The following is a 26,555-nucleotide window of genomic DNA, read 5'->3' on the forward strand; positions in this document are numbered from 1 at the left end:
TATGTGAGGGGAAGTCATAGGGAGGATGGAGCAGGCTTGTTTTCTGCTGCTCTGGAGACTAGGACGCGGAACAATGGCTTTAAACTACAGGAAAGGAGATTCCACCTGAACATCAGGAAGAACTTCCTCACTGTGAGGGCTGTTCGGCAGTGGAACTCTCTGCCCCAGACTGTGGTGGAGGCTCCTTCTTTGGAGGCTTTTAAGCAGAGGCTGGATGGCCATCTGTCAGGGGTGCTTTGAATGCGATTTCCTGCTTCTTGGCAGGGGGTTGGACTGGATGGCCCATGAGGTCTCTTCCAGCTCTGTTATTCTATGATTCTAAGGCATGACTGACTGGATGGAGAACAACTTCCATGTGGCAGCACAGGAGACAAGAATATTGTCTGGATGGGGGGGGGGGGGGGATAGACAACATTCACCCTTTTGGAAGTCCCAAGCCATGCAAAAAATGCACCCAAGATATCTGGGGACCCTTCTCCACTGCTATATAAAATCCAGATGATCTGCTTTGAACTGGACCATCTGGCAGTGTAGATTCATATAATCCAGTTCAAAGCAGATAATGTGAACTATCTGATTTGATGATCTGTATTATATTGCAGTGTAGAAGGGGCCTGCTCTGATAATCTGCATTATATGGGAGTGTAGAAGGGACCTGGCGTGCAAAACAGCCTAGCAGAGCTGAAGAACAGGCACCATCACATCATGGCTTGTTCCGAATGGAAGCACTTCCTCCTCCCAAACACACCCAAACCCCCCCTCCCCGCCGCCGCCCTTTCCCAATTACAACCCCCTCCCCAAACCCCCACACGATGAAAATGAAACGAGAAGATCCACTGAAACCACTGTTTTCATGTGCTTTCTAGCAAAGAAAGGGCTGACATCATAAACCAGCCGAGGGCTGAGACAAAGGCACGCGTTTTACCTTTCTCCTTCCAGCTCAGCCGGAGCAGCAGCAACAGCAGCAGCAATTCAGCGTTCAAGCCCAGGCAAAAAAGCATCCCATGAAATCCAGGAGAAGCAGGCCTTTTTGGCCTAAGAGAAGGCAACAGCAGAAGTAGCAGCATCCATTTCTATGGGCTCCTTCCTCTCTGTGGTTTGCTAGCATTCAGGCACAGCCCTTTCTCTGGCGCTGGGTTGCTGCTGCTTCTCCTCCTCCTCCTCCTCCTCCTCCTCCTCCTCCTCTTCCCCTCCTCTTCCTCCCTCCCTCCCTTTGCAAGGAGCTGCTACCACATCTCGACTAACGGTCCCTCCCGGCGACACTGGCGAGGCTCCACATCCTCCTCCTCCTCCTCCAGGGCAGGCCCCCTCCCTCCTTTTCTCCCTCCCTTTCTTGGGCTGCCCAGGCGCCCTCCCTTCGCCTCCTTCTCCCCGAGAGGCGTTGATTTGTCAAGGCTCCGCTGCAGACACAACACACATGTTCCAGGAGGTCGAGGAGGAGGGAGGCGTGCCTGGATCAGAAGGCAAGGGGGAAACCCTGGGCAAAACGCTTCGGCGGGAAGAAGCGCACATCTGGCCACAGCTGGGCGGAGAAGAGGCATTTCCCTTTCTCCGCCGCCCACAGGCAGTCCCCGAGTTACAAACATCCCTCTTACAAACGACTCCTAGCTCAGAACGGGAAGTGAGAGCAATCTACCTCTGTCCTTTGGAAGAGTGATCCTTCTAGGAAACAAATGCTTCTCTGGATGTGCTGGAAAAGCCACCACTCTTCCTTATGTCCAGCAGCAACCAGTAAGCTGGTCCTTGATGATTTGTCAGTCAGTACAGGCAGTCCTTGAGTTACAAACACCTGGCTTACAAATGACTCACAGTTATGAATGGGGCTCTTGGAAGAGAAATTCACTCCTGAAATTCACTCCTTTTACAAATCAAAGGCTTTAAGGAGCCCAGGTGGCGAAGTGTGTTAAAGCACTGAGCTGCTGAACTTGCAGACCAAAAGGTCCCAGGTTCAAACCCCGGGAGCGGCGGGAGCGGCCGCTGTTAGCTCCAGCTTCTGCTAACCTAGCAGTTCGAAAACATGCCAATGTGAGTAGATCAATAGGTACTGCTCCGGCGGGAAGGTAACGGCGCTCTATGCAATCATGCCGGCCACATGACCTTGGAGATGTCTATGGACAATGCCGGCTCTTCGGCTTAGAAATGGAGATGAGCACCACACCCCAGAGTCAGACATGACTGGACTTAACGTCAGGGAAAAACCTTTACCTTACCAACCTTTACCAACAAGGAGCCCCTGAGTTCACACTGCCATATAATCCAGTTCAATGTGGATTTTATACAGCTGTGTGGAAGGAGCCTTAGAAATGACTACAATTAAGAACAGGGTTCTCGGAAGGGAAATTCACTTCTGAAAGAGTTATCATCATGATTGATTGAGCCTGTGGCCCCCTCCACACAGCTGAATAAAATCCCACATTATCCGCTTTGCACTGGAATAAAAGACAGTGTGGACTCAGATATCCCAGTTCAAAGCAGATATTGTAGGATTTTCTGCCTTGATATTCTGGATTATATGTCTGTGTGGAAGGGCCCTGTGAAAAATGTGAATGGATAAAGGGGAAAATCCACATATTCCAGCAAACCCTGTCTGAACAAACACTCAAACTACCACCCCATGCTGACTCTCCAATAAAAACTAACAATTCCCAAACAAACAGTATAGCAACAACATCAGCAAGAATATTGAATGGAGCAGTAAGAGGAAAAAAACTTGTCAATCTTTCCTATTTCATTTGTGCAAAGCAAGTGAAGTAATTTGAGTGTTGGACAACAACACTGGAAGAACAGGGTTTGAATCCCTGCTTGGCCATGGAAACCCACTGGGTGACTGTAGGCAAGTTTCTCAGCCTCAGAGAAAAGCTAGGGTAAATCCCCTTTCAATAGATTCTGTCAAGTCAACCTTGTGACAGGCCTGCCTTAGGGCCATCATAAGTTGGAAATGACTTGAAGGCACAACAACAAGAACAGGTACATCAAGATCAAAGGTACGACTTGAACTTACTTAGCAGCAGGAAGAAACTGTGTTAAGTCCATGAAAAATCTTAATGGAAAAAGGGTGACACCTACAGATTCCAGCAAGACAAACTCCCACCCTCCACGCCTGAAAAAACTCAAAACAAAATCCTCCAGGTGGCCCTCACTCATTTGGAAATAAGACAGGCTAAGAGGAAGCCCAGGTCTTTCTAATTAGGTCATACAAGCTGATGAATCCTGAATGCCATCAAACATCTGTGTTCTACTGTTCTTCACCTGGCCAAGAGAACAAAATGGTTGAAACTTTCCTTCCCTGAATGGGAATCATTCATTTATATGGAAGAAATATAAAGGGCTTAGTGTTTACTGAGATTGCTCCTCCGCCCCTATTTTTGATCGCCCTATACCTCCTAGGAGCGCTATTCAGAGTTCTATACAATTTTACCCTCTGAATGTTTAGTTATTATTACTGTCCTGGTTTTAATTCTGTTGATGTGTTTTATTGTTTTATGTAGTTATAACGTTTTTAATTGATTGTTCTGTGTTTTAGCTTGTGTTGTTGGGCTTGTCCCCATGTGAGCTGCCCCGAGTCCCTTCAGTGAGATGGAGGTGGGATACAAAAATAAAGTTGTTATTATTATTATTGCTGTTAGAAACTCTGCTAAGGAGGGATGGGAAAAACCTGGCATAACTCTGCATTAGAGGATAGCAGAATGCTATTTTCTAAGCCCTGCCTTTTTATTTAACCAGATGAGTATCCACACAGATTGGGATTAAAATAACAAGCTTTGTGAGTTGTGATTTTAGTCCCTATATGTGTGGATGCTAAAGAGAAGGACAGGACTTTGAAATTGTTTTTTCCCAACTTTTTTAGTTTCGATTGTGGTAGCTAGATTATCTGGATACGCCATGCACTCTGCTCCTAATCCATTGGAAGAAGTATAAGATACACATGCAATAATACTATTTTTGAAGCCACTGCCAAGAGAGAAACATTTCATTCATATGTGTATTCAGAACTCACACTTTTTTCTGAACATGTCTCTGTGCTAACTGCTGTCACCAAAGATTATTTTCAAGTCATTCCTTAGTGAACTCTAATGTTCCTGTATAGTATTCCCTGCTTCCAGCCATCATATTTGAAATAAATATTATGATGAACCCAAGAACTATCTCAGTGAGCTATTCATACTCAAAAATATTTTCTTTTCTTTTGTAACTGTTCCATAACACCAGTTGTTTTTGTAACTAGGAAATACAACACATTTAAAGTTTTAAGAATAATCCTGCTTTCTCCTTAACCATGGTTAAGAAGGCAGGAGAATGTGTGTGAACCCGCACTTACTGCATTCCCTGGAGGCCTTTCTGTGCCACAGTCAAGTGTTTTTTTGAAGGCGACAGTCATTGTTGTGAAGGGTATCCATGATATAATAATAATAATAATAATAATCATCATCATCATCATCATCATTATTTTTATATCCCGCCCCATCTCCCTGAAGGGACTCGGGGCGGCTCACAACAGGGACAAGCCCGAAACAACGACACAACATATTTGACAAAAATTTAAAACATTTCAATGATACACAAAATAAAATAATGGACAATACATTAAAATCCAAGCAGATAAAATTAGAGTAATTAAAAGCAAACCAACGGGGACAGGTTTCATAAAGTGCGCTATCATGGAAATGAGTAACAGTGATAAAGTGCCATACGCTTTTAAAACATAAAGAAGTATTCTGATGACAGCTCTATTGGGCCTATTCATTCAAACGCGCTCTGGAACAACCATGTTTTCAATTCCCGGTGGAAAATGGGCAGGGAAGGATATTTCAGAGAGTAGAAAGATTACTGACTAGCTTTTTGTATATAGAATCAGGGTTTTTTTTCTGAGAAGAAACCTGCTCAGAAAAACAGACAACCTAGCAAGCCATTTCTCGCCTGAGACTGAAATCTCAACTACAACGAACACATTGAGAAATTACATAAATGTTGGTAAGCGCTTAATGGAGAATTCTGGGAACTGTAGTCCAAAATATCTTTCCAAGCAATGCAGTGATGGTGATTATTAGGACGACTACAATGATCCTGATTTAAAAGGAACCCTGCTTAACATCAACCACATTTGTCCATAGTTGCTACGTATTTCTTAACTGTGGTGAAGTGGGAGCCAGCATGGTGTCTACATCTGCCTGCTGAATTGTAGCTTATGGTTTTTCTTTTTTATATACTTCCTTCAGTTTCTCTAAAGACTTTTATAACTGGGATTTAATTAAAATGCAAATATGTTTAAATTTAATTGATTAATCACAAGAGTGAAAAGCAGATTATTATGTTTTGAGTCTGCCTTTTTTTAAAACATAGCTATGGGTTTTTACATCTTTACTGACTGACCTCTAGCAGGAAAAGCCATATTCAATATTTCCTTGTGCATTCCTTATTGCAGTATCATGACCTCACTAATTCAAATGTATCTTTGGCAATTAGAACAGTCCCATCAACTAATCAGCGAAAGCTTTAGTTGGTTAATCTACTCAACAAAGAGATTAAAAGTTGCAGGGCTAATAAGTATAGCTTTACAACCTGTACATGTTCACTGGAAACTGGTATCTATCTGAATTCAAATGAAATCCTTTCTAAGCACTAAGTGCTGTAGCCTTGAAACAACACTTGTGCAAATAGTCTTTGAGAATTTTCTTTGCAATTGTTCTTTTTATCTTCTGTTTCGATTGCCGGAGAATGAAGTTCAAAAGAACCGGGAACAATATAATTTGTGCCAATCTTCTGCAACTTTACAAGGCCTTTGGTTTGATCAAACATCCACAACTATAAAACCAAGTAACAATTGTTTAGAGTGAACTCCCGAGTTAAAAGAAGACTTGATTGGTTAGAAATGGGAGAAAATGGCATTTTGCTTGTCAGGAACAACAACAAACCAATAAAGCTTCTAAAACAGTTTTCTACATGGAGTATTCCAGTTTCTTGGAAACTACTCTCATAGGCGCTGATTAAGTATCACTTTCCGGATTTTTCAAATATTTATCTTTATTTCCTATACCTTTTCACACCATTTTCATTCACTATGGTGAGACTATCTTTGAGAGACCTTTCCTTTTTCACATGATTAACCACGGTCAATAATAGCATCCGTTCAATTTTCAGTGTTTTTCTAAATAGGGAAGTGGACTTATTCCACCTTGTCCCATTCTATTACCTTAATGAAGGAAGGGTTGGCTGCCCTTCTTTATCTTCACAACAACCCTAATGAGGTAGTGTTGTCTGAAACCCAGATCCGAAAGGTTGGAGCCCCGAAAATGGGGTTCGATGAATGATCTCCTGCTGCCCCTCTGATTTCAGGAACAGGAAACCTCCCTGCTGGGAAGCCTCATCTGGATTTCCTCCTTCCAACCAACACACAATGGGTTGAGGTCATCAAAAAGTGCAAGAATTTCCTCATGAGCCAAGCCACTAGACTAAGACAATAAATTGGAATGCGGATAATAAGTTAGCCAAAAGCTGATCATTCAGACACATAATAAATCCCATTCAAAGTGATCTGAAAGCCCATCCGTGAAGTCCAGCTCCCATAATGCCCCATCAGGGGGACCAGAAAACCTCATCACCAAGGGCCATCCCACCCTGATAGTGACTAGTGTCACTACCATCCTCAACCAACATCCATTTCCCTGCCAGGAAAGCCCCTACCAGTGGCAGTGGGTGAACACCAGGACAGCAATAGTCTCAGGTTTCCTCCAATAAACTTTATTAAAGTTCCCGCCATACACAACCCGCTAATTACAGCTATAAAATATAATAATGTGTGTACATCAAACCAATGTGAGAACGGATTGTAACTTTGTGCCAATTAAAACAATGCATTATTTTGAATGTCCATAAAACACTGATGTCTATAAATAGAGGGGATGTCAGATCTGGGATTCTCACCTGGCATCCTTTTCTGATCACCAAAGCAATAAAGGTGACCTCTGATTCTGCCATCATCTCTCTATGTGCATGTCTTGATCGGGAACCATCAAAGCCAGCATGCCGATAATGAACCCCGGGATAACAGTAGGTTCAAGAAACTGATTTGTGCACGTTCGATGGTTCTGTGTGGCCTTGAAGTTGGACCTCGGAAATACTATTCCTGCACTCTAACCACGAAACCAACTAAAGAAAATTGAAAGATGCAAGAAAGGCACCAGACAGGCACAAGAGAATCTGTGTTGATTTTAACTATTTGGAACTATAAGCAAATGATATGTGGGGATTTACCTTCCATCACTGTATCTCAGAAAGATGCTGAATTTTTAAGTTGTGGTTTGAAAAAATGTTTGGGTATGCAATTACAAGGTAACTTTGGCTATCCCAAAGTCTTGTGGGTGAACATATTCCCCAATTATTAGTAAACTGAACTAAATATGTGGTTTCGTTTTAAATGTGGTCCCACACATTTGATTATCAACATGTGGCAGTAAAAGAGTAGTGTATGCTTTGTTCATGATCTGAAATATATGTTTGCCCTGCTTTCAGAAATACAGTGCTGGGCTAAATGAGCCACTGGACTGACTTACCTACCACAGCCAGTCTTACTTTTTCATGTTGCATTCACTTCTAAGATGTGATAAATTGCCTTTTTTGAGATTCTTAAGCAGAACCTCCAAGACCACAGACAGCTCCCTGAAAAGATGCAAGGCGGTATCAGTCATAAAAGGCAGCTAATCCACCTAACACAATCCAGATGGGGTGACCTATAAACAATAGAAAATAATAAAGCCTATAAAATACTACATACCATTGCATGGAGTACACTGAACTAGTTATAACCCCAAACTGCACTGAATTGTTCTCAACATGTCTCCAGTTGTTCTTGCAAAGCAGAACAACTTAAAAGCTTAGAGGCAGAAAAATCCCTCTTTTTCCACCCACCTCTTCAATAAGTTCCCAGGGTAGTTTCAGAAACAGCAATGATGGGAACAAGGAAGGATCTAGGCTTCAATGAAATACACGTCTGGGTTTTAGCTCAGGTTTCACACAGCCAATCCTTAAAATAATCTCCAAGAACCCCCCGGGAGACATCTATGCAACAACTCCTCCATTCACTAGTGTTAGAAAGTGCGATTTTGGCAGCATACTGTTTTGCTAGATAGGCACATAAAAAAGAGCTGGGATGCCCATAACTCATGCCCAGTGTGAGGCAGCATAATATTTAATACAGGAAAAAGGTTGGGATGTTGTCCAATTTACTCCAGAAGGGGGAGGAGGTGGAAGTGCACACATATACAATTTCTTAAAGCATAAAGCTAGCTCTGATGCTAGCTATATGCAAGTTATATGCAAGAGAGCTTGTAAACAGTAGGGCTTCAATGGACATGAATTCTTTTATAGTAGTGGTTCCAAAAACCCAGAAACTATCACACTTCAGCTCTCTGTCAGCGTGGCTAACAGTGACAAAAACTATGATCCAGAGTCTAACAATTCCTAGAAATACATAGTTTGGGAAACACTGTCCTGGAGAATGGTATCTGCCCACTGATAAACAAGATTGCTGCTTTTGCATGGTCCTCTTCTGAATTGGGTGCATTTTATGGTGTTTTGCAAAGTAACAGCAAAAAAAGAAAAAAGAAAAAAGAAGAAAAAGAAAACAACAAGAAAAAGAAGCAGCAGCAGCAGCAAAATGCAGGGGAATCTTTGCTGGTCATAATATAGATGTTCATATTGTGGTAATGCCTTTATTAGGCCACCCCAAAAGGCACAACATTTGCTAGTTTTCAAAACCTTTAGGTCAATTCTCCAGCAGTGGTGTCATAAAGAGTAGGCAAGGGAAGAGGTAAAGGATAAGATGACTTGATCTCAAGTCATGTCAGGGTCTGCAGCCTTCCTTAAGATGTAGTGGAGGAAAGGGTCTGTCAGTAACAAATTGGATTTATCAGATATGAGGTTTCACCTTGAAAAGTCCTTAGGGTTGCTGGGACAGAAAAGGTTAACCTTTGTCTTTTTAAAGAAAATTTAGATAACCCCCTCTGAATATCTGCAATTATTTATCCAATACAAAGCCCACACACTGCTTTTCAGGTAGAAGGTAATGAATTCTCAGGCATTGAAAGGGATGGAGATTAGGCGATTTTAGTAAAAATCTTCTTCTGAAAACTTGCAATGTAAATTCTAGTGGGGAGGTAGGAAGATAAAGTAGTACCATGGCAGAATATGACCACTTAAGCCAAATTGCATAATATTTTATTCCTGTAATCATCCTTTTTTTAAAAAAGGTAACCAAATTGGCCACTTAAATCTTAAAAAGAAAGCAATGTGGGTTGTGAGAAAGGACCCACCATGTGTTGCTGATGTGGATCAGAAACTACCCATTCGCTTCCTCTAACAATTATTCACCATCAAGAGTATTATTTGCAATAAACTGTATCTTAGAGTATTGTGGAGAGGGGGAGCCCGTTGCTTTGAGAATGAGGGCCAATAGACAGTCTAATATTCCACAGAAAAGGATGAGTTTGAGGAGGCGAATTTGGGAAGAGAGAGGGAAGATGCATGAGATAAATGCAGGCAAACATGCTTTTAATTTTTTCCCCAAGGATCATATTTCATCCTCTGTAGAGAAACATAGGAAGCAAAAGATACGTTAGGCCTGGAATTACTTAAGATATTAAGATATGGTGATTCCCACAAGCAATCTAAGCATGGGTTGTAAAAGAGAAGTAGATGACAGTACTTTCATCAGAAGGTTCTTTAAAAGAGAGGTCCAATCTTCTTTCCACTCAGACTATTTGCAATTTCTTTTCTACTGAGAGCTCAAAAGAAGTGGGTGGCATGAAGGGATCTGACCAACATACAACTCCTCTGGGGTCTCTACACTTTCAACCAGTCTCCTGGATTATAGCTCCTTCCATCATTTACTATCTGTGATGATGGTGAAAAATCTAGCAGTATTTTAAGTGCCATACATTCTTCTCTTCCAGTATGAAGTATCCATATTTTCAGTCCTTTTATCTATACAATGAATAAATTTGGGCTTTTGTATTTATGTTAGATTGCTATTGGTAAGCGTTTAATAAAAGACTGCTCCAGTTTTACAAGATAATCACAGAAGGCTTACCTACAGTAAATCCTCACTTCACAGAACATAATCAGGACAGGCTTTCCTTTTAAACGTCTCCAGTCCCCAAGAGATCATAGTCCTCTAAACACACTATATGCACACTATGTAGGAGTAGGAATAAACTCAGTGTATGCATTGGAAACACTATTTAACCAAACACCTTAAAACAATTAAACATTTCGCACGGCATTTTGGTGGTCAAATCCTACAGAACCACGTGAGCAACTGTTTGCTTTCCTATGGGCACCTGAAACTGAAGCCATACTAGTTCTATCAAAAAAGCATTGTAGTTATAGATGGAGTCAGAGACTTTTGTACTTGCATTAGTTGAGCACTGTATAATGCTGTTCCATGGCCAATCAGAAGAGAAGAGGGGCAAACAATAACATACTTACATCTTATTTTTAAAAATTACAATACGGGAACAGTTTCTACACGAATATAGTTGCATAATGAGTTCCAGATGTTTTTGAATGTCATCTCTTATGTGTCCTAGTTGATCTTGTCAATTGTCATTCATGATGGCAATTATAGGTCATTAAAACTTGGAAGGCTACAGTTGTGAGTGATTACCAATCTTAAGTAACCAGTTGTTGTTGGGCTTTAACTTCTCTATTCCCAAACCCACAGGGAAAATGGTCAGGGTTTCTGGGAATTGAAATCCAAGAACATTTGGAGGAACCTAATGTCAAAAACAATGTGAACCACTATGGGTCCAGCTGGCATGTTAACTACAACCAAGCAACAATTCTCCTATTACTTTTGGTATCTCAGTTTCTGAACCTGAAGATACCTAGATATTGTTGGAGGTACTTGAGACTTCTTAACAATCTATACACATAATAAAAGTGAAAATGTGTATGGGTGTATGTGGCTGGGGTGTCCACTTCCAGAGAAAGGCTCCTGCTTCCATAAACCCACAGTGCTGAGGAGCTACCAAAAGCATTCCCTCCAGTGACATTTCAGGTTATAGCGAGCACCATGAACATGTAACCCAAACCCTGCCAATGTCCTCCCCAAACACTACGGCCTACCAACCAAGGAATGCTTTCATTCGGGGACAATTTCCTCCTAGATTTTACATGTTTCCTCCACCATAGGCAGGCACCCCAGTGTTCCTTACTCTCTCAATTGGTGTGGAATTGGCATGATCCCACCCACTGACTCTCCCTTAACCCTTTCCTACTGTTTTCAACTCTGTGCATAACAAACAGAGCAGAACTGAGCAGCAACTAAACATACTGGAGGAGTTTGGGGGACTGACTCCACATGTTGGAAGTTGTAGATCACTTTGCATCAAATCAGAGCAGTGTGACTCCCACCGAAAATGGACCTGGACCACATTTGGTACACAGAACCCCCATGACCAAAGAAAAATACTGGAGAGGTTTGGGGGGAATTCACCTTGATTTATAGCCATTGTAGGTACTGGATTTATAGTTCACCTGCAATCAAAGAGCACTCTGTACCCACCAATGATGGCCCTGGACCCAACTTAGCACAAAGAACCTCCATGAACAACAAAATGCAGGAGGTCTTTGGGGGGAAATTCACCTTGATTTATAGGAATTATAGTTCACCTCCATCCAGAGAGCACTGCGAACACAAACAACAATGGATTTGCACCAAATTTGGAACGCATACCTAATATGCCCAAATTTGAAAACTGATGGATTTGGGGTGGAATTGGCCTTGACATTTGTTTGTTGTAGGTACTGAGATTTATAGTACACCTGCAATCAAAGAGCACTATGAACCTCACCGATGATGGATTGGGACCAATCATGGCACACAGAGCCCCCATGGCCAACTGAATACACTGGAGGGATTTGATGGGACTGACCCACCATGATGGGAGTTGTAATTAATCCTGCAGCTGGGGAGCATATGGAACCCCACTGATGATGCATCTAGAGAAAACTTGCCCAACATGACAAACTTTAAGTATTGATAGAGTTTCAGGAGATTTATCTGTCATGATGTGAGTTGTAGTACACTCAAAACCTTGTGCATTTTGTAAAATAAAAAATGACTTCTTCTAATAACCGAGGCAATGCTGGGTACCCAAGCTAGTAAGGAATAAAAACCCTGCAAACTTTTCTCACTAGAGTCCTAAATAGAAACACAAAAGATATTTCAATACAAATAGAAATGTTAAAGTGCTGGATTTAGAAATTAATCACTCCTAACACACACACACACACACACACTCCGACACATATAAACACAAATTCCAAGGAAATAGATTTATTTACCAAATTGAAAAGTCAATATGACACAAAGCAACTCAAAAACGCAGAAAAACATATAGGAATATATATGCTCAGACAAAAAAGAAAGTTGGCTTCGTATCTAAACCAGCCGCCTAAGTATATACCTCCTAAAAAGCAAACTCAAGACCATAGTTACAGCAGAGACAAAATAAAGGGCAATTTAGGATCAAAGGTAAAAAAATAAAAAAGCAGCTATGATAGGTTTTGTAGAAGAATCTAGGCATAGAATCTAGGCATCAGTGGGATCTGGTTGCCTTCAGGTTATTTAGGCCCTAGTTTGAGATATACAAAATGTAAATGTGTAAAGCCTTTGGTTCTAAATAAAATTACTCCTATCACCAATTCTTTATGCTTTATGACCCAGAGAAGTTGAACAGGAAAAAAGAACAGAGATATCTGCTTGTATCTTCCCTCTTGGGAGAGTTGTAAAATGGTACTACAGTAGAGTCCCGGTTATCCGACTTCCGTTTATCCGACACACCGTATTATCCGACGCACTGCCCGGGGGGGGGGGGGAGCGTGGCAAGGAGGGAAGGAACTTTTGCGCCCATGCATGGAGGAGGGTGCAGAGGGGAGGGCCAAACTTGAAAGGCGCCATTTGAGAAACCTTTGAAACTGAAGCCACAGGAGGGTGCCTGGAGAGAGGCAGGCTCAGAAGGAAGCTTTAATGGAAAATTTCTTCCACCCCCCCCCCCCCCGGCGCCTTCCTTGTTTACCTTACAGGAGCTCAAAGGCTCCCACCAGCTGTTTCTAGGGGCGGGCAGCGAGGCGGGCTCCGTGTGGAAAAGGGCCCGGAGCCGCCATGCGCATGGCTGCCTCTGACGCGGCGTCTGTCTCCCCCTCCGCCTCCTCCTTCGCATCTTCCTGGGGAGGAAGAGGGAGAAAAAAGATCTTTTCTCAAACTCCCTGCCGAGGGAGAAAAAAGCTCTTCTCTCGAGCTCCCTTCCTGCCAAGGGAAAGAAAAGCTCTCCTCCTCCTCCTCCCCCTCTTCTCTTGAGCTCTCTCTCTCCCTTCGGCTGCTTGAGAGAGCTCAAGAGAAGAGGGGGAGGAGGGGGAGGAGAGCTTTTTTCTCCCTCGGCAGGGAGTTTGAGAAAAGATCTTTTTTCTCCCTCTTCCTCCCCAGGAAGATGCGAAGGAGGAGGCGGAGGGGGAGACAGACGCCGCGTCAGAGGCAGCCATGCGCATGGCGGCTCCGGGCCCTTTTCCACACGGAGCCCGCCTCGCTGCCCGCCCCTAGAAACAGCTGGTGGGAGCCTTTGAGCTCCTGTAAGGTAAACAAGAAAGGCGCCGGGGGGGAGGGGAGAAGAAATTTTCCATTAAAGCTTCCTTCTGAGCCTGCCTCCCTCCATGCATAGGGCCTCCGTATTATCCGTCAATTTCAGTTATCCAACATTGGGCCCGCCCGTTTATGTTGGATAACCGGGACTCTACTGTACTTTCTCTTGCTTGCATGTTTCCCTTACCATTTGAGAGAGGGGTTCTGGGGATTTTCTGCCTCCTAAGTTCTCTCATATTCTTCTCATCTTGTTTTCCAGCCACTGCTGAAAGCAGTAGGGCAGCGTTTCTCAACCTGGGGGTTGAGACCCCTGGGGGGGGGGGGTTGTGAGGGGCTTCAGAGGGGTCACCAAAGACCATTAGAAAACACATATTTCTGATGGTCTTAGGAACACAAATCTCTCCAGTATTTTCTGTTGGTCATGGGGGTTCTGTGTGGGAAGTCAGGCCCAATTCTATTGTTGTTGGGGTTCAAGAGGCTTCTTGATTGTAGGTGAACTATAAATCCCAGCAACGACAACTCCCAAATGTCAAGGTCTATTTTCCCCAAACTCCAGTGCTCAAATTTGGTAATATTGAGTATTTGTACCAAGTTTGGTTCGGATCCATCATTGTTTGGAGCCCACAGTGCTCTCTGAATGTATGTGAACTATAACTCCAAAACTCAAGGTCAATGCCCACCAAACCCTTCCAGTATTTCCTGTTGCTCATGGGAGTTCTGTGTGCCATGTTTGGTTCGATTGCATCATTGGTGGGGGGTTCAGAATGCTCTTTGATTGTAGGTGAACTATAAATTCCAGCAACTACAACTTCCAAAGGACAAAATCAATTCCCTCCCAACCCCACCAGTCTTCAAATTTGGGCGTATCAGGTATTTGTGCCAAATTTGTTCCAGTGAATGAAAATACATCTTGCATATCAGATATTTAAATTATGATTCATAACAGTAGCAAAACAGTAACAAAAGTAATTTTATGGTTGGGGGGTCACCACAACATGAGGAACTGTATTAAGGGGTCATGGCATTAGGAAGGTTGAGAACCACTGCAGTAGGGGAAGGAGAGGAGAACTGTCTGTTATTTAAACTGTTACTATTTCTCACATAATTGTTAGCTTTTCTATTGAAACAGAAGTTGCAGTTTTGGTCAAATAAATGTTTAAAAACATGCTGAAGCTTAATCCTGACAAGACAGAGGTCCTCCATGTTAGTCGTTCGTCCAATCGGGGTATAGGGTGGCTACCTGTGCTTGACGGGGTTACACTCCCCTTGAAGACACAGGTCCACAATCTGGGAGTCCTCCTAGATTCAGTGCTGACACTTGATGCTCAGGTGTCAGGAGTAGCTGGGAGGGCCTTCACACAGTTAAAGCTTGTGTGCCAGCTGCAACCATACCTTGAGAATTCTGACTTGACCAAGGTGGTCCACGTCTTAGTTACCTCCAGACTGTATTACTGTAATGCACTCTATGCAGAGCTGCCTTTGAAGACGGCTCGGAAACTAAAACTGGTTCAAAGATCAGCGGCCAGGCTGTTTACTGGAGCCAGTTACAGGAAGCGGTCAACCCCCCTGTTTAAACAGTGCCACTGGCTGCTGATAAGTTTCCAGTCCCAATTCAAGGTGCAGGTTTTTACCTATAAAGCCCTAAATGGTTTGGGACCAGCCTATCTACGTGACCACATCATCCCCTATGAACCTGTGCAATCTCTAATATCGAGAGAGGCTCTTCTCTTGCTTCCTCACCCTTCGCAAGCGCGGCTGGTGGGGACGCAGGAGAGGGCCTCTGTGGTGGCTCCCCAACTCTAGAATTCCTTCCCTAAGGAGATTAGGTTAACACCCACCCTTTCCACCTTCCGCAAGGAGTTAAAAACATGGATGTTCCGCTGTGCATTTGATTAGGCAATCCCCTATAACTTGGCTTCTATCAAGATGTGAAATTTGTCCTGGCAGTTTACGGTTGTTCTCCACCCCAAGGTCATCTCCCCACCCTATTTTGCCCACCCATGCACTTTATCCTGACCCATGCACTTCATTCAACCATTCTAATTGATAATGTGTTGCACCAGTCCACCCATTTATGCCTAGGATTGTTCCTTTCATAAGCTCACTGATGATTGGTTAAGATTGTTTTCATGCTTTTATAATTTTATGTTGTTTTAAACTGATGTTTGATTATCCTATTTTTATGTAATGATGTATGTGTTTTAATTTGATGATTCCATATTGCTATGATGTAGATCGGGCTCCTCCCCATGTAAGCTGCTCCAAGTCCCCTCGGGGAGATGGAGGCTGGGTACAAAAATAAAGTTATTATTATTTTATTATGCTTAGTTATGCTCTGACTGATCATGGCTCACCTAAAGATTTGAACTGGGTGGTTCCTGGCTCACAGTTCACATAGCTCATAAAGTGGCTCCATTTACACTGGCAGCTGAGAAATTGAATTACTATTCATGCTAGAGATTTTTAAGATATTTAATTATTTATTAGTATTTGTTTTGTATGCAGTTTTACAACTTTTAAAAAATCACTATCTGATACCTCTGGTTACTTGTATCTGGTTTTTATATTCTTGGTTTTATTACAGCCTCTTGTTCAAATAATAAACTTTTAACTCAATTATTGTACATAAAATTTATGCGAACAAATACTCATAGGAAAGATCTCTCATCGGCTTTATTAAACCATTATAAGTATGGGAATGTAGCCATTCCACAGAATATGATATTTAATTAATTGAAATCCATTAGTTTAGAATTGATGGGATAGCAACACAAACTCCACAGACTGTCATGTAGCCATTTCTTGTTTTTATGGCTCCTGGACTAATCCCAGACCTTTCTATTTTCCCCTGCGATTTTCCAATCATAAAAAAGAGAGAAGGAGTTAGAGGCATCCAACACTGGCAATTCTCTATTACGAAAAGGCACACCACTTTGAACCTTAATTTCCATCAAAAAAGCATGTATTCAAAATTAAATCAACAGGGGAGTTCTGCTAATTTTTGATTACATTTTTGAGGTCATTAATTGTGTGAAGGAAGGAGAAGCCCCCTGGATGCCCAAAAGTTGCCAAGAAAAATGACCATATATCTTTAAAGAAGTAAGACTTCTAAGCAAAAATAAACCATCTGTTCCAAAGAATTTAGATTGCAATTGTAAGATGAAATTTCTGGGAACACTTATTTGGTGGTAAATCTAACTAGTTTTACTGGGATTTTGGTGGAACAAACAAAGGAGCAGGAGTTGGATCAGTTCTAGTGGAAAGTTCCATTAATTAAAAAAAATGAGAAAACATACTGGGGGAAAAAGCTTCGAAAAATCACAGCTTACTGGTAAGAATCACATACTCTGCATGAAGAATGCTCTGTGTTCTTCCTAGATATTTTGACTTGAAAAGATCCTGGTGATTCAATGGTTTGTTTTTGATGAGCCATTTCTATTCAGAGTAGAGTGGACAGCAGAGGGCTCGAATGGACATGGACAAATAATCTGACCAGATACAACAGTGGTTCTCAACCTGGGGTTCTCAGATGTTTTTGGCCTTCAACTCCCAGAAATCCCAACAGCTGGTAAACTGTCTGGGATTTCTGGGAGTTGTAGGACAAAAACATCTGGGGACCCCAGGTTGAGAACCACTGACATACAAAATAGCCTCCATTTTTAAGTCCATAACTATAACTGAAGGAAAATATCAGAGTTATTAAGAGTAAAACTTGCAGGTAAACATTTAGATAATAGATTAATGAACACATCTCTCAATTTAACAAGAGATCCTAATTAATCAGGTAGTTCTCAGCCTCATGGCAACATGTGAAAACATAGCTTTGTGTTGGGAATTGCACTTGTTAGTCTTAGACAATCTGTTGCCTCATATGTTTGAAAGCCCAGGAGGGAAAAGTGTAGAAAAGTGCCATTTCCTCAATTCCTCCTGCAATGGGAAAATGTGGGGATTCTTCACAAGAATTGTTCTATGCCCATCTTCCCTACATTAGACTCAGCCATTCTGTCAGTAAGTACAAAATGGCAGACTAGATTCCCTGAATGACTTCCACATCTTTCTTTGACTCAGGAAGACACCTTAATCAAAGGGGATCGAGGTACAAACTTTTCAATCACTCTGGTAAAAACAAATGAACAAAACAACAGCAGATCAGGGAAAAGCGTGCAAGCACACACACACACATGCACACCAGAAACAGATCAAGCTGATAGTATAAAGAAGATAATTGGGATGGGATAATTGGGATTGATGTCATCAAATGTGATGGACTCTGTCCATTTCTAGACAAATCCTTCACTTACTGAACTATCACATGGGGAAGTGTAGTCTCCACCCATACTGCTTTCTGTCTGTCTATCTTTTTTCTTTTTTATAAAGAAGGGAAACTTTGCTATCAAGAATCTCAGGACTACAAAATGGGAAAATATACTATAATGAATTAGAGATATATTGAATTTGTACATTTCTTGAATAATCTTTTTTTAAAATTACTCTTAAAGTTACATGCAAGACTATTAATAGTGACAAAAAGAGCATCGGGGCACATTTAAAAACCACCCACAAGAATGCCCAGATTTCCATGTCACTAATACAATCTAAAACAGATAAATTAAATAGTTCTACCTGAAAATAAGCACTTTTTGCCATTTCTGTGTGAATGGGGAATTCTGGAGTCGATTGCTCCCCGACTCCAAACACCCGTTTCAACACACTTTCAACGGAAGTATTCTTGAATCATTTGATGTGCATGCTTGTTTCTATTTTGCAAAAATCTATTGCTTCTTAGTCACAGGTCCAATGTGCAAGTTGATTGTTTCCACAGACTCATACTCATCCTTTATTGAAACAGAGCATTCAACTAATTGTACAGAAATATTTTTCTGAACATGACATGGATTTCATGAATAGTGCACAGAATGACTGAATAAGTAAGTGAGTCAGTGAAGTTGAAGGGGGTCAGGTTATATCACAGCAAAAGTAAGTTAAATCAATGAAAGATATGTCACATTCAGCTCATTTTTTATTTAATACAAAGTCTGTATTACAAATAACCCAATAAAAACAAATTCCACATAAATCTTTGAATATAGCAGTTAAATTACACAAGTTAAATCAGATAACATTACTTAAAGCACTGGAAAAAATTGGAATTGAACTTTTAAAAGAAAAGATACATCGTGGAGGCGTTATTGATTGGATAAAATAAAAGGGGCAAGCTTATATAACTGTTTTTGTTTAAGAGCAGTCATGGAAATATAACAAAATAAATAATCAGTTAAAGCTCATATAGTTATCAATTTAATTTGTTCAATTGACTAACAATTCTGGTGAAATGTTCATGAGCAGAACTATTTGTTGTAGCAATGAAGAGTTTCTAACACGTCTTAAAAAAACATGAAGAAAATGGAAATATGTGTTTTCAGTATAAGAATATGATGAATCATCTGGATCAAATTGTCCAGACAACTGACTAGTACAGTGAAAGATGAGGGTACAACAGATTGTTGTGGTCGATTCATATTGTTTGAAAATCATGCACAGTTCAATTTTTATTATCTTCCTTTTATTTATTGGTCTAATTGCACTGGATTTACCACCTTTCTTTTGACTTTAGGAAATCAAATATATGGACGACTGACAAAATGAATAAAATATGGCTTGCTGGTACCCTTTTGGCTACAACAGCTGTCCTTTCACAATATTGATGTTTTATTCCAAAGCAAGCAACAGCAAAACACATTCTAAAGGCAGAGGAAAGGTATTAAAATCTATTGGGGCAAAGGAAATTTGAAGAAAATTTTAATAGAGCACAGAAGAACATAGGATCCACTACTGAGTAGGGCTATCTATCCTTCTGGTCCTGGGTGCAATGAATATAAATAGATTTTCCACATAAGCAATAAATGCCCCCAAAGTGTTGTGTCAGACTATAATTAGAGCTGATATACCTGTGGTCAAATCTTTACACCCATGAGGCTCATTGGGAGACTCTGAACTGCTTTTCCCTCTTAGTTGTTCTTCCTTCACAAGGGTACTTTGTCTACATTTTGGCTTTCCAGATCTAAAATGCCTCACTAAGAAGATAATTTACCCCACTTTCCCCTCTTATGGGATGATGTATATGTTTGTGTGTGCATGCGCCTTCAAGTTCCCTGGTAACATATGGTGACCCTAAGCATTTCACAGGGTTTTCTTAGGCAAGGAGTACTCAGAAGTGGTTTTTTCAGTCTCTTCCTCTGAAATGTAGCCTACAGCATCTAGTATTCTTTGGCAGTCCCCCATCCAAGTACTAAACAAGTCTGACCCTGTTTAGCTTTCAAATTCACTTGATTTAATTCATATTGTGAACTACCTCAGGTTCCATTTCAGGAGAAAGGGATGATATAAATCAGATAAACAAAAAAACAAAAGAGTCAACATGATGTAGGAATTAAGAGATTCGTGGGCTTGTTGTGAGTTCAAGTAAAGAACTACTTTCTGTGTTTGTTGTTTTAGTTTTGGTTTGATATCATTTTTACAGCCAAAAGTTACTAATACTAACATTTGGATTGATATGGGTAGTTTTATCTTAGCCACCCACCTCAATGCCAGTTTACAATCAATAAGCATATGTATATTTTCTTCACATATTTTCTAGGAATAATCACTTGAAAACCATTTACAGTGTTTCCTCACTACTTTGCGGTTCACTTTTCGCGGATTTGCTGTTTCACGGTTTTTCAATAAACTCTAAAAGAATTTTATAAAATCATTAAAAAATTACAATTTACAGTCTAAGGAAGGGAGGAAGGAGAAGTCAAAGGAAGAGAAAAGGAGCCCAAGCTGCAACAGGAGTAAAAGGAGGTGATTTATCAACACACGATTGGTTGATAAAGACTTAAAATAGTGTATAACTACTAAAATAATGTATAAATATTAAAATAAATATAGTGTCTGTACTTTGCGGATTTTCACTTATTGTGGGTGGTCCTGAAATGTAACCCCTGTGATAAGTGAGGGAACACTATATTTCATAACAGCTAGAGCTAGAAGAGAAATATTAGCAAAATCAGAATACTGTACAAGGCCTTTCTCATCGAAGACTAAACTTTTTATAGGGATTTAGTCCAGTGGTTCCCAAACTTTGGACCTCAAGATGTTTCGACTATTGGTGAGGCTGGCTGAAGACAGAAGTTTGAAAATCATGGATCCAGTTTGTTTTTGTAACAATTCTAGCTAGTTTTCATGGCAATGTAATGCCTTGGGGATGTGTAGTCCTTGTTGGAATCATGAGATTTACACACAGAGAAGACAGGTCAAAACAACTCTCTTCTCTCCCTCTAAAAAGCAAACATACACTTCCTCACTGAATTCAGAGAGAAAGGCCTGCAAGGCTTAATTCACAGAAATTGTTAAGGGTTGCGTCTGGTGGAATGTTGTTTACTTGTCGCACGGTGAGCCTTTAATCTGAGCTGAAGCAATCAGAGGCGACTGTGTGCCCTGCCATGTGGCCAAGTAGACAGTCAGCTGGCAAAGTACACTCCCCCACCCGCTTTGCCAACCAGTCTGTGACTTTATGCCACATTCCACTTGAAGTGGATTGAAAGCTCAGCCCAGTAAACAATAAGTATTTTGGTCTGCTGGTCATTCCAAAACTTAATTGTAGAGACAGGCCGTACACTAGAGGGGATGCTGGCAACCCACATTTCCCAGATAATATGAAACATTCAACTCTTTGGGGCCTTTGCTGTATGTGCTCTGCCTCCAGAAGCCTGTTACCAAAAGCCCTTTGCTGTAGGCAGAAACTGTAATATCAAGGGCAGAATATTTATAACTACCCTCCGCCCAGAAGATTGAAATGAAAGGCCTTGTAGATACAAGCAATGTATGGGAGAGGTGGAACACAAAGGACTAGCTGAGGCTTCAACTTATATCTTTCTGCCAGAGGCTCATTTGTTATTGTATCAAAATTAATCATGGAGGTGATGGTCTGACATGTCTGGGCCCCTTCTACACTGCCATATAAAATCCAGATTATCTATTGGATTAGCTGGCAGTGTAGACTCATATAACTCAGTTCAAAGATGATAATGTGGATTATCTGCTTTAATAATCTGGATTATTAAAGAAGGGGCCTGGGGAACTTATCAAATAACCTGAGAAGGAATGAGGTGGGCCAAAACTAACAAAATGAAATTCAACAAGGACAAATGTACGATACTACACTTAGGCAGAAAAAATGAAAGGTGACAGCAGTCCGTGTGAGAAAGTTGTGGAGTCTTCATGGATAACAAGTTGAACATGAGCCAACACAATATGATGCAGCAATTAGAAAGCCAATTGGATTTTGGGCTACATCAAAAGGAGAGTCATAAGGAAGAGGGAGCAGGCTTGTTTTCTGCTGCCCTGGAAACTAGGACTAGGAGTAATGTGTTCAAATGGCAGGAAAGGAGATTCCACCTGAACATTAGGATGAACTTCCTGACCGTATGAACTGTTCAACAGTGGAACTCTCTGCCTCGAAGTGTGGTGGAAGCTCCTTCCTTGGAAACTTTTAAACAGAGGCTGGATGGCCATCTGTCAGGGATACTTTGATGTGATTTTCATGTGGGGGGTTGGACACAAAATCTTTTAATGGGATCCCAGCCCAGTGATCCTCTTTCTTCCTTATTCTCTGCCTAGCATTTGTTTCTTTTTTGCAGTATTGGAACTGGGAGAACGGTGAAGGATAGCTGGAGAAAAACAGACTCTCAATGTTGGATTGCAGCAGCCTATTTGCAATAAACAATACAATAAAGCTTGACCTGTGAAAGATTGGGAGTCTGATCTGTATGTGTTTACCTGGCTCCAGAAGCATTCGCTGAGCTTGTGTGAAAAGAAAAATAGAAAGAAAATAGGAAAGCAGATCACCTGACATGTTGAAAACAGAAAGTTATATTTTTCTCCATCAAAATGGAATAAAATGGAATAAAAAGTGAAGGCTGCCGAAAGAAAAAAAAGTTTTCCCTGGATGCTTTTTGGAAGAAGATTTCAAGTGATCTCTAGGAGTATCAAAATGTTTTTGTTCACTTATGAATGTATTACGTGACCTGGTTGTTTCATTTCACGTATACATAATATTAGTTTTGAAGAAAAACTTTGCTGAGTATGAACTGTTCTATTCCTGGCTTCTCTTCTGGTTCTTCCTTCAACCCAGCATGATTGTCTTACCAGCATGCCTTTGGATCTGTTGGCTTTGATGAGGACTGCTAGGTCAATCATCTAACACTATGTAATAAAAATTGTTTAATTGTGTGGTACCGACTTTGAAAGTAGTTGTTATACACCAGAAACTTCATTTTTGTGGCTGCCATAATCTATCTTGCATTGGTTGAGACTCTATGAGATCTTCATTGAAAAACTATAGCAAAATGTGCTGCAGGATGTCCTGTTCCCATGTTTTTATGATAGGACCAATTAGGAAATGGCATGTATAACCCAGAAACAAAATTCATGTAACATAGTGTAATCTTTTTCATCTGTGCTTAATTGTGGGTAAGCTGGTAGGCATTACCCAGTTCTGGAGAATGAGGGGGAGTTGGCTTCTCCCAGTTATATCCTCCATGTGACATGTGTCAGGTATTTTCAAAAAAGTATTCTTGGAATAGATTCCCAGCATGACAATTCTGTGTGTAAGTACTTCCACACAGCGCCGAAACCCATGCTAAAACTGGTTTAAATAACCTGCTTCAGTGCGGGTTTCTGTGCCCACTCCCCCACACAAACCCCGGGCTTTCCTGGGTGGGTGGCTACATGCCATACCAAGACAAATCGGATTGGCATGAAGCTATCCCCCCGGTCCCAAATTTAGCCCTGAAAACTTATTTACGAAGTCTCTGGCCACCATAAAGGTTCTCCTCGTATCCTCCTGGCACCAGAAAATGATACCCAAGGAGACAGGATCATCTCTCCTTGCTCTCCCCACCTGTCTCTTCACGCCATCCCACTCCTCTGGGCTTTGAAAAGCCCAAAGAAGTCCAGATGACACCTCAGGCAAAAACAAATTAATTTAGAAACCTTGGTTTATTCCAAATTAATTTGTTTTTACCTGAGGCATTATTTGGATGCCTCCAGTAAAAACTGAAACAGGTGCCAGTTTTTGGGTCTGTCTGGATGGGCCCTGAGTGTGGGATGCTAAAAGGATATATGTATTCTGCCTTATATTGACATTCTCTCCTGAAATCATAAGGATGAACATCTCTTTCTTTTTTTTTCTTTTCTAAAATGCTATTCGACATCCTGCAAAATTCTTCTAAACATAGAATGCCATTAAGTTAAAGAAAGTTGTGAAAGGAATGGCTTTCTAAATGAGCTTTGTTTATTAGACAGTAGGGTATCATTTTACTTTATAGAATCTTATACTTACAAGATAATGAATAACCAGGTCCCTGTATATCAGTGGTTCCCAACCTTTTTTTTTTAAAAAAAAAATATCAGGGACCACTTTGACCAGGGACCACTCTCTAACATTAGTACGAAAAGGGGTTATTTATTTATTTATTTTGTGTCAAAAGCATTGCACGACAAATACATTTCAAAATGATGGGGGGGAAAAAAGGAAAGCACAAGCAACTAAATAGTTTTGGACCAAAAGCAGGCAACAGCAACCGCATTGTCCGTAGCTTTAAACAACTCCTCCTTCGTACATGAGGCAGGGCATTGTGGGCAAGCATACATATGCGGAGTTGTTTGTTCTGCTCCACAGTCACACAAGGTGGAGGATTCCTCCAGGTAGTGCCATCTTGCCAGATTGTCTTTTGATCTGCCCACTCCGCTTCTCAGTCTGTTCAGGGACTTCCAAGTTGCCCATTCTTGGTTTGTCCCAGGAGGAAGACCCTCATGGGGGGCCATCCAGTTAGAATTGCCAGGTTTAGCTGCCCAGAGGGACACCCTTGCTGCTGCTGGAGGAACATCAAGAGGAGTAGTGGTTCTTATGAAGCCCTTCCTTGATTTGAGTCTACTGGGAGGAGGCTGATAGTCATGCAGTGGGTGGCTTTCACAATGTTCAACCTTATTTCTCTCACAGTTAGCAGCGACTTCCCGTCGCACGTCAGGAGGGGCAATGCCAGCTAACTTGTAGAGTTTATCAACAGGTGTAGGTTTAAGGCATCCTGTGATGATTCTGCATGTTTCATTCAGTGCTATGTCCACCTGCTTTGCATGGGCAGACTTTTGCCAGACAGGACAGGCATACTCTGCAGTTGAGAAAGACAGGGCCAAGGCTGATGTTCTTATTACTTGTGGGTCTGCACCCCATGCGCTGTCAGTCAGTTTCCGCAGGATGTTATTGCGTGCAGCTACTTTGTGCTTGGTGTACGAAAAGGGTTACAAATCAGTTTTTGGTCAACTTTAAATTTGATTTGGTTATTTGGGGTGCTGATTCAGAAAATTGTATTGGATAGACCAAATCAGCTCTAGTTTCTGATATAGAACATATGCCATCCAGTAGTCGCCATCTGCTCGCTCACAGAAAACCATATTTAATAATCTACAGCTGATATGTTCTATCCAATGCAACTTTCTGAATCAGCACCCCAAATAACCTCAGGAACAGTCCTAAAAATGAAGACATCTTTTAGTTCTTGCGGACCACAGGTGGTCCACGGATGACATGTTGGGAACCATTGCTGTATATTATAATGAATAATCTGGCACATGTATATTTAAGGCACAAGCCATTTTTATTTCCATATAACAAATCTCTGGATATTTAAGAGCTGGTTTTAATACAGCAGAGTAATCGTGTAGAATAGTGTACCAAAGTCTCAGGCTGGATCCAGGATGCCATATAATCCAGCTTCAGAATGCAGATTAAGCTTGTTATGGCTCATGTCACATGAAATTGTGATACCTTTAAAGTGCCACAAAATCTTGATTGCTTTTGCGGCAATACACTAATATAGCTATTCCCTTGGAACTTTTATCTGTGTCTTTTTCCACCACCTCCCCATATTTTTCTCTTTCTCAGATTTAGAGTTCTGACACTGAATAGGATCTTGATTCTGAATGACATGGAATCATGAGAGTTGCAGTTTGAAAAGAACTTTAGCCTTCTCTGCCAAAGACTGCTGGTGCTTCCCCAAACCACAAATCCCAGGGTTCCATAGCATTGAGTCATGACCACCAAAGCAGGGTCAAGTTGCTTTAGTTCTACAATGAAGATACACTCTTAGAGAAGAGAAAATAATAATAATAATGTTCAATGCTAAAATTTCTTGGTTACAATTACTTACAACTATGTAAGAAATTTGCATTTTTCAGAATATGAAGATTACAGTGTAAGGATATATAAACAGATACTTTCTGCTCATCCCAGTCCAGCACTAATAATTCCAGGGCAGAAATCAGAAGGAGATCTTTCCCAGGTCTGCTTCCTTTTAGGACCACAATGAGGCTTTCCAAATGCATTCATTTTCAAGGGCTATCATTGAATGTAATAAGTAAAGCAGAACTGCATCAAGGTAATGGCACCTTTGGCGGCGTGACCGGCGTCATCATACTGTAATTGTTGTCCATTGGGAAATGGTTTAAAATTTGATTTGAAAAGTAGTAGGGATAATATATTGGGAGTAGTTGTAGGTGGGATGTCGAAAATACTGTGTGCAATACTGTACAGTTTTAGCATGAATTGATGTTGCAATCCCACATTGGTTCTGAAGGTACAATGGAAAAGAACTAATTTCACTTGAATAACAGTGTATAGACCACACAATAAAGACTAAGCTCTGCTCCTCCAATGTTAATAAAAAAAACACTGCCAAGCTAACCAATGCTAAGTAGAATCAATATAAGAAAAATATTTACAGTTTATACACACACACACACACACACCATTGCAGCCAGAGTTGCCATATCTGGAGTGTCCCAAATCCTGAGCTTTAAGGTGAGTGCTCCAGTGATG

General features: G+C 41.1%; 1 protein-coding gene across 16 annotated transcripts in view; it reads right to left on the minus strand.

Moving 5' to 3' along the window:
• frmd4a (FERM domain containing 4A) overlaps positions 1-26,555 on the minus strand; it is a 485,341-nt gene that overhangs the window by 186,404 nt on the left and 272,382 nt on the right. For 2 of the 16 annotated variants that reach the window (XM_008111467.3, XM_003221450.4), the window contains exon 1: positions 926-1,187. The exons of 10 other annotated variants lie outside the window; for them this stretch is intronic. In XM_008111467.3, coding sequence (XP_008109674.1) covers positions 926-1,067 — 142 coding nt within the window. In that variant the 5' untranslated portion in view covers positions 1,068-1,187. Of the gene's footprint in view, positions 1-925; positions 1,190-3,001; positions 3,107-26,555 lie in introns of those variants that run through there. 4 more of the 16 variants (XM_008111472.3, XM_062983560.1, XM_008111473.3 and 1 more) reach the window with 4 other exon arrangements.

The sequence above is a fragment of the Anolis carolinensis genome, chromosome 5 (genome assembly GCF_035594765.1).
Source record: "Anolis carolinensis isolate JA03-04 chromosome 5, rAnoCar3.1.pri, whole genome shotgun sequence".
NCBI lineage: Eukaryota > Metazoa > Chordata > Lepidosauria > Squamata > Dactyloidae > Anolis > Anolis carolinensis.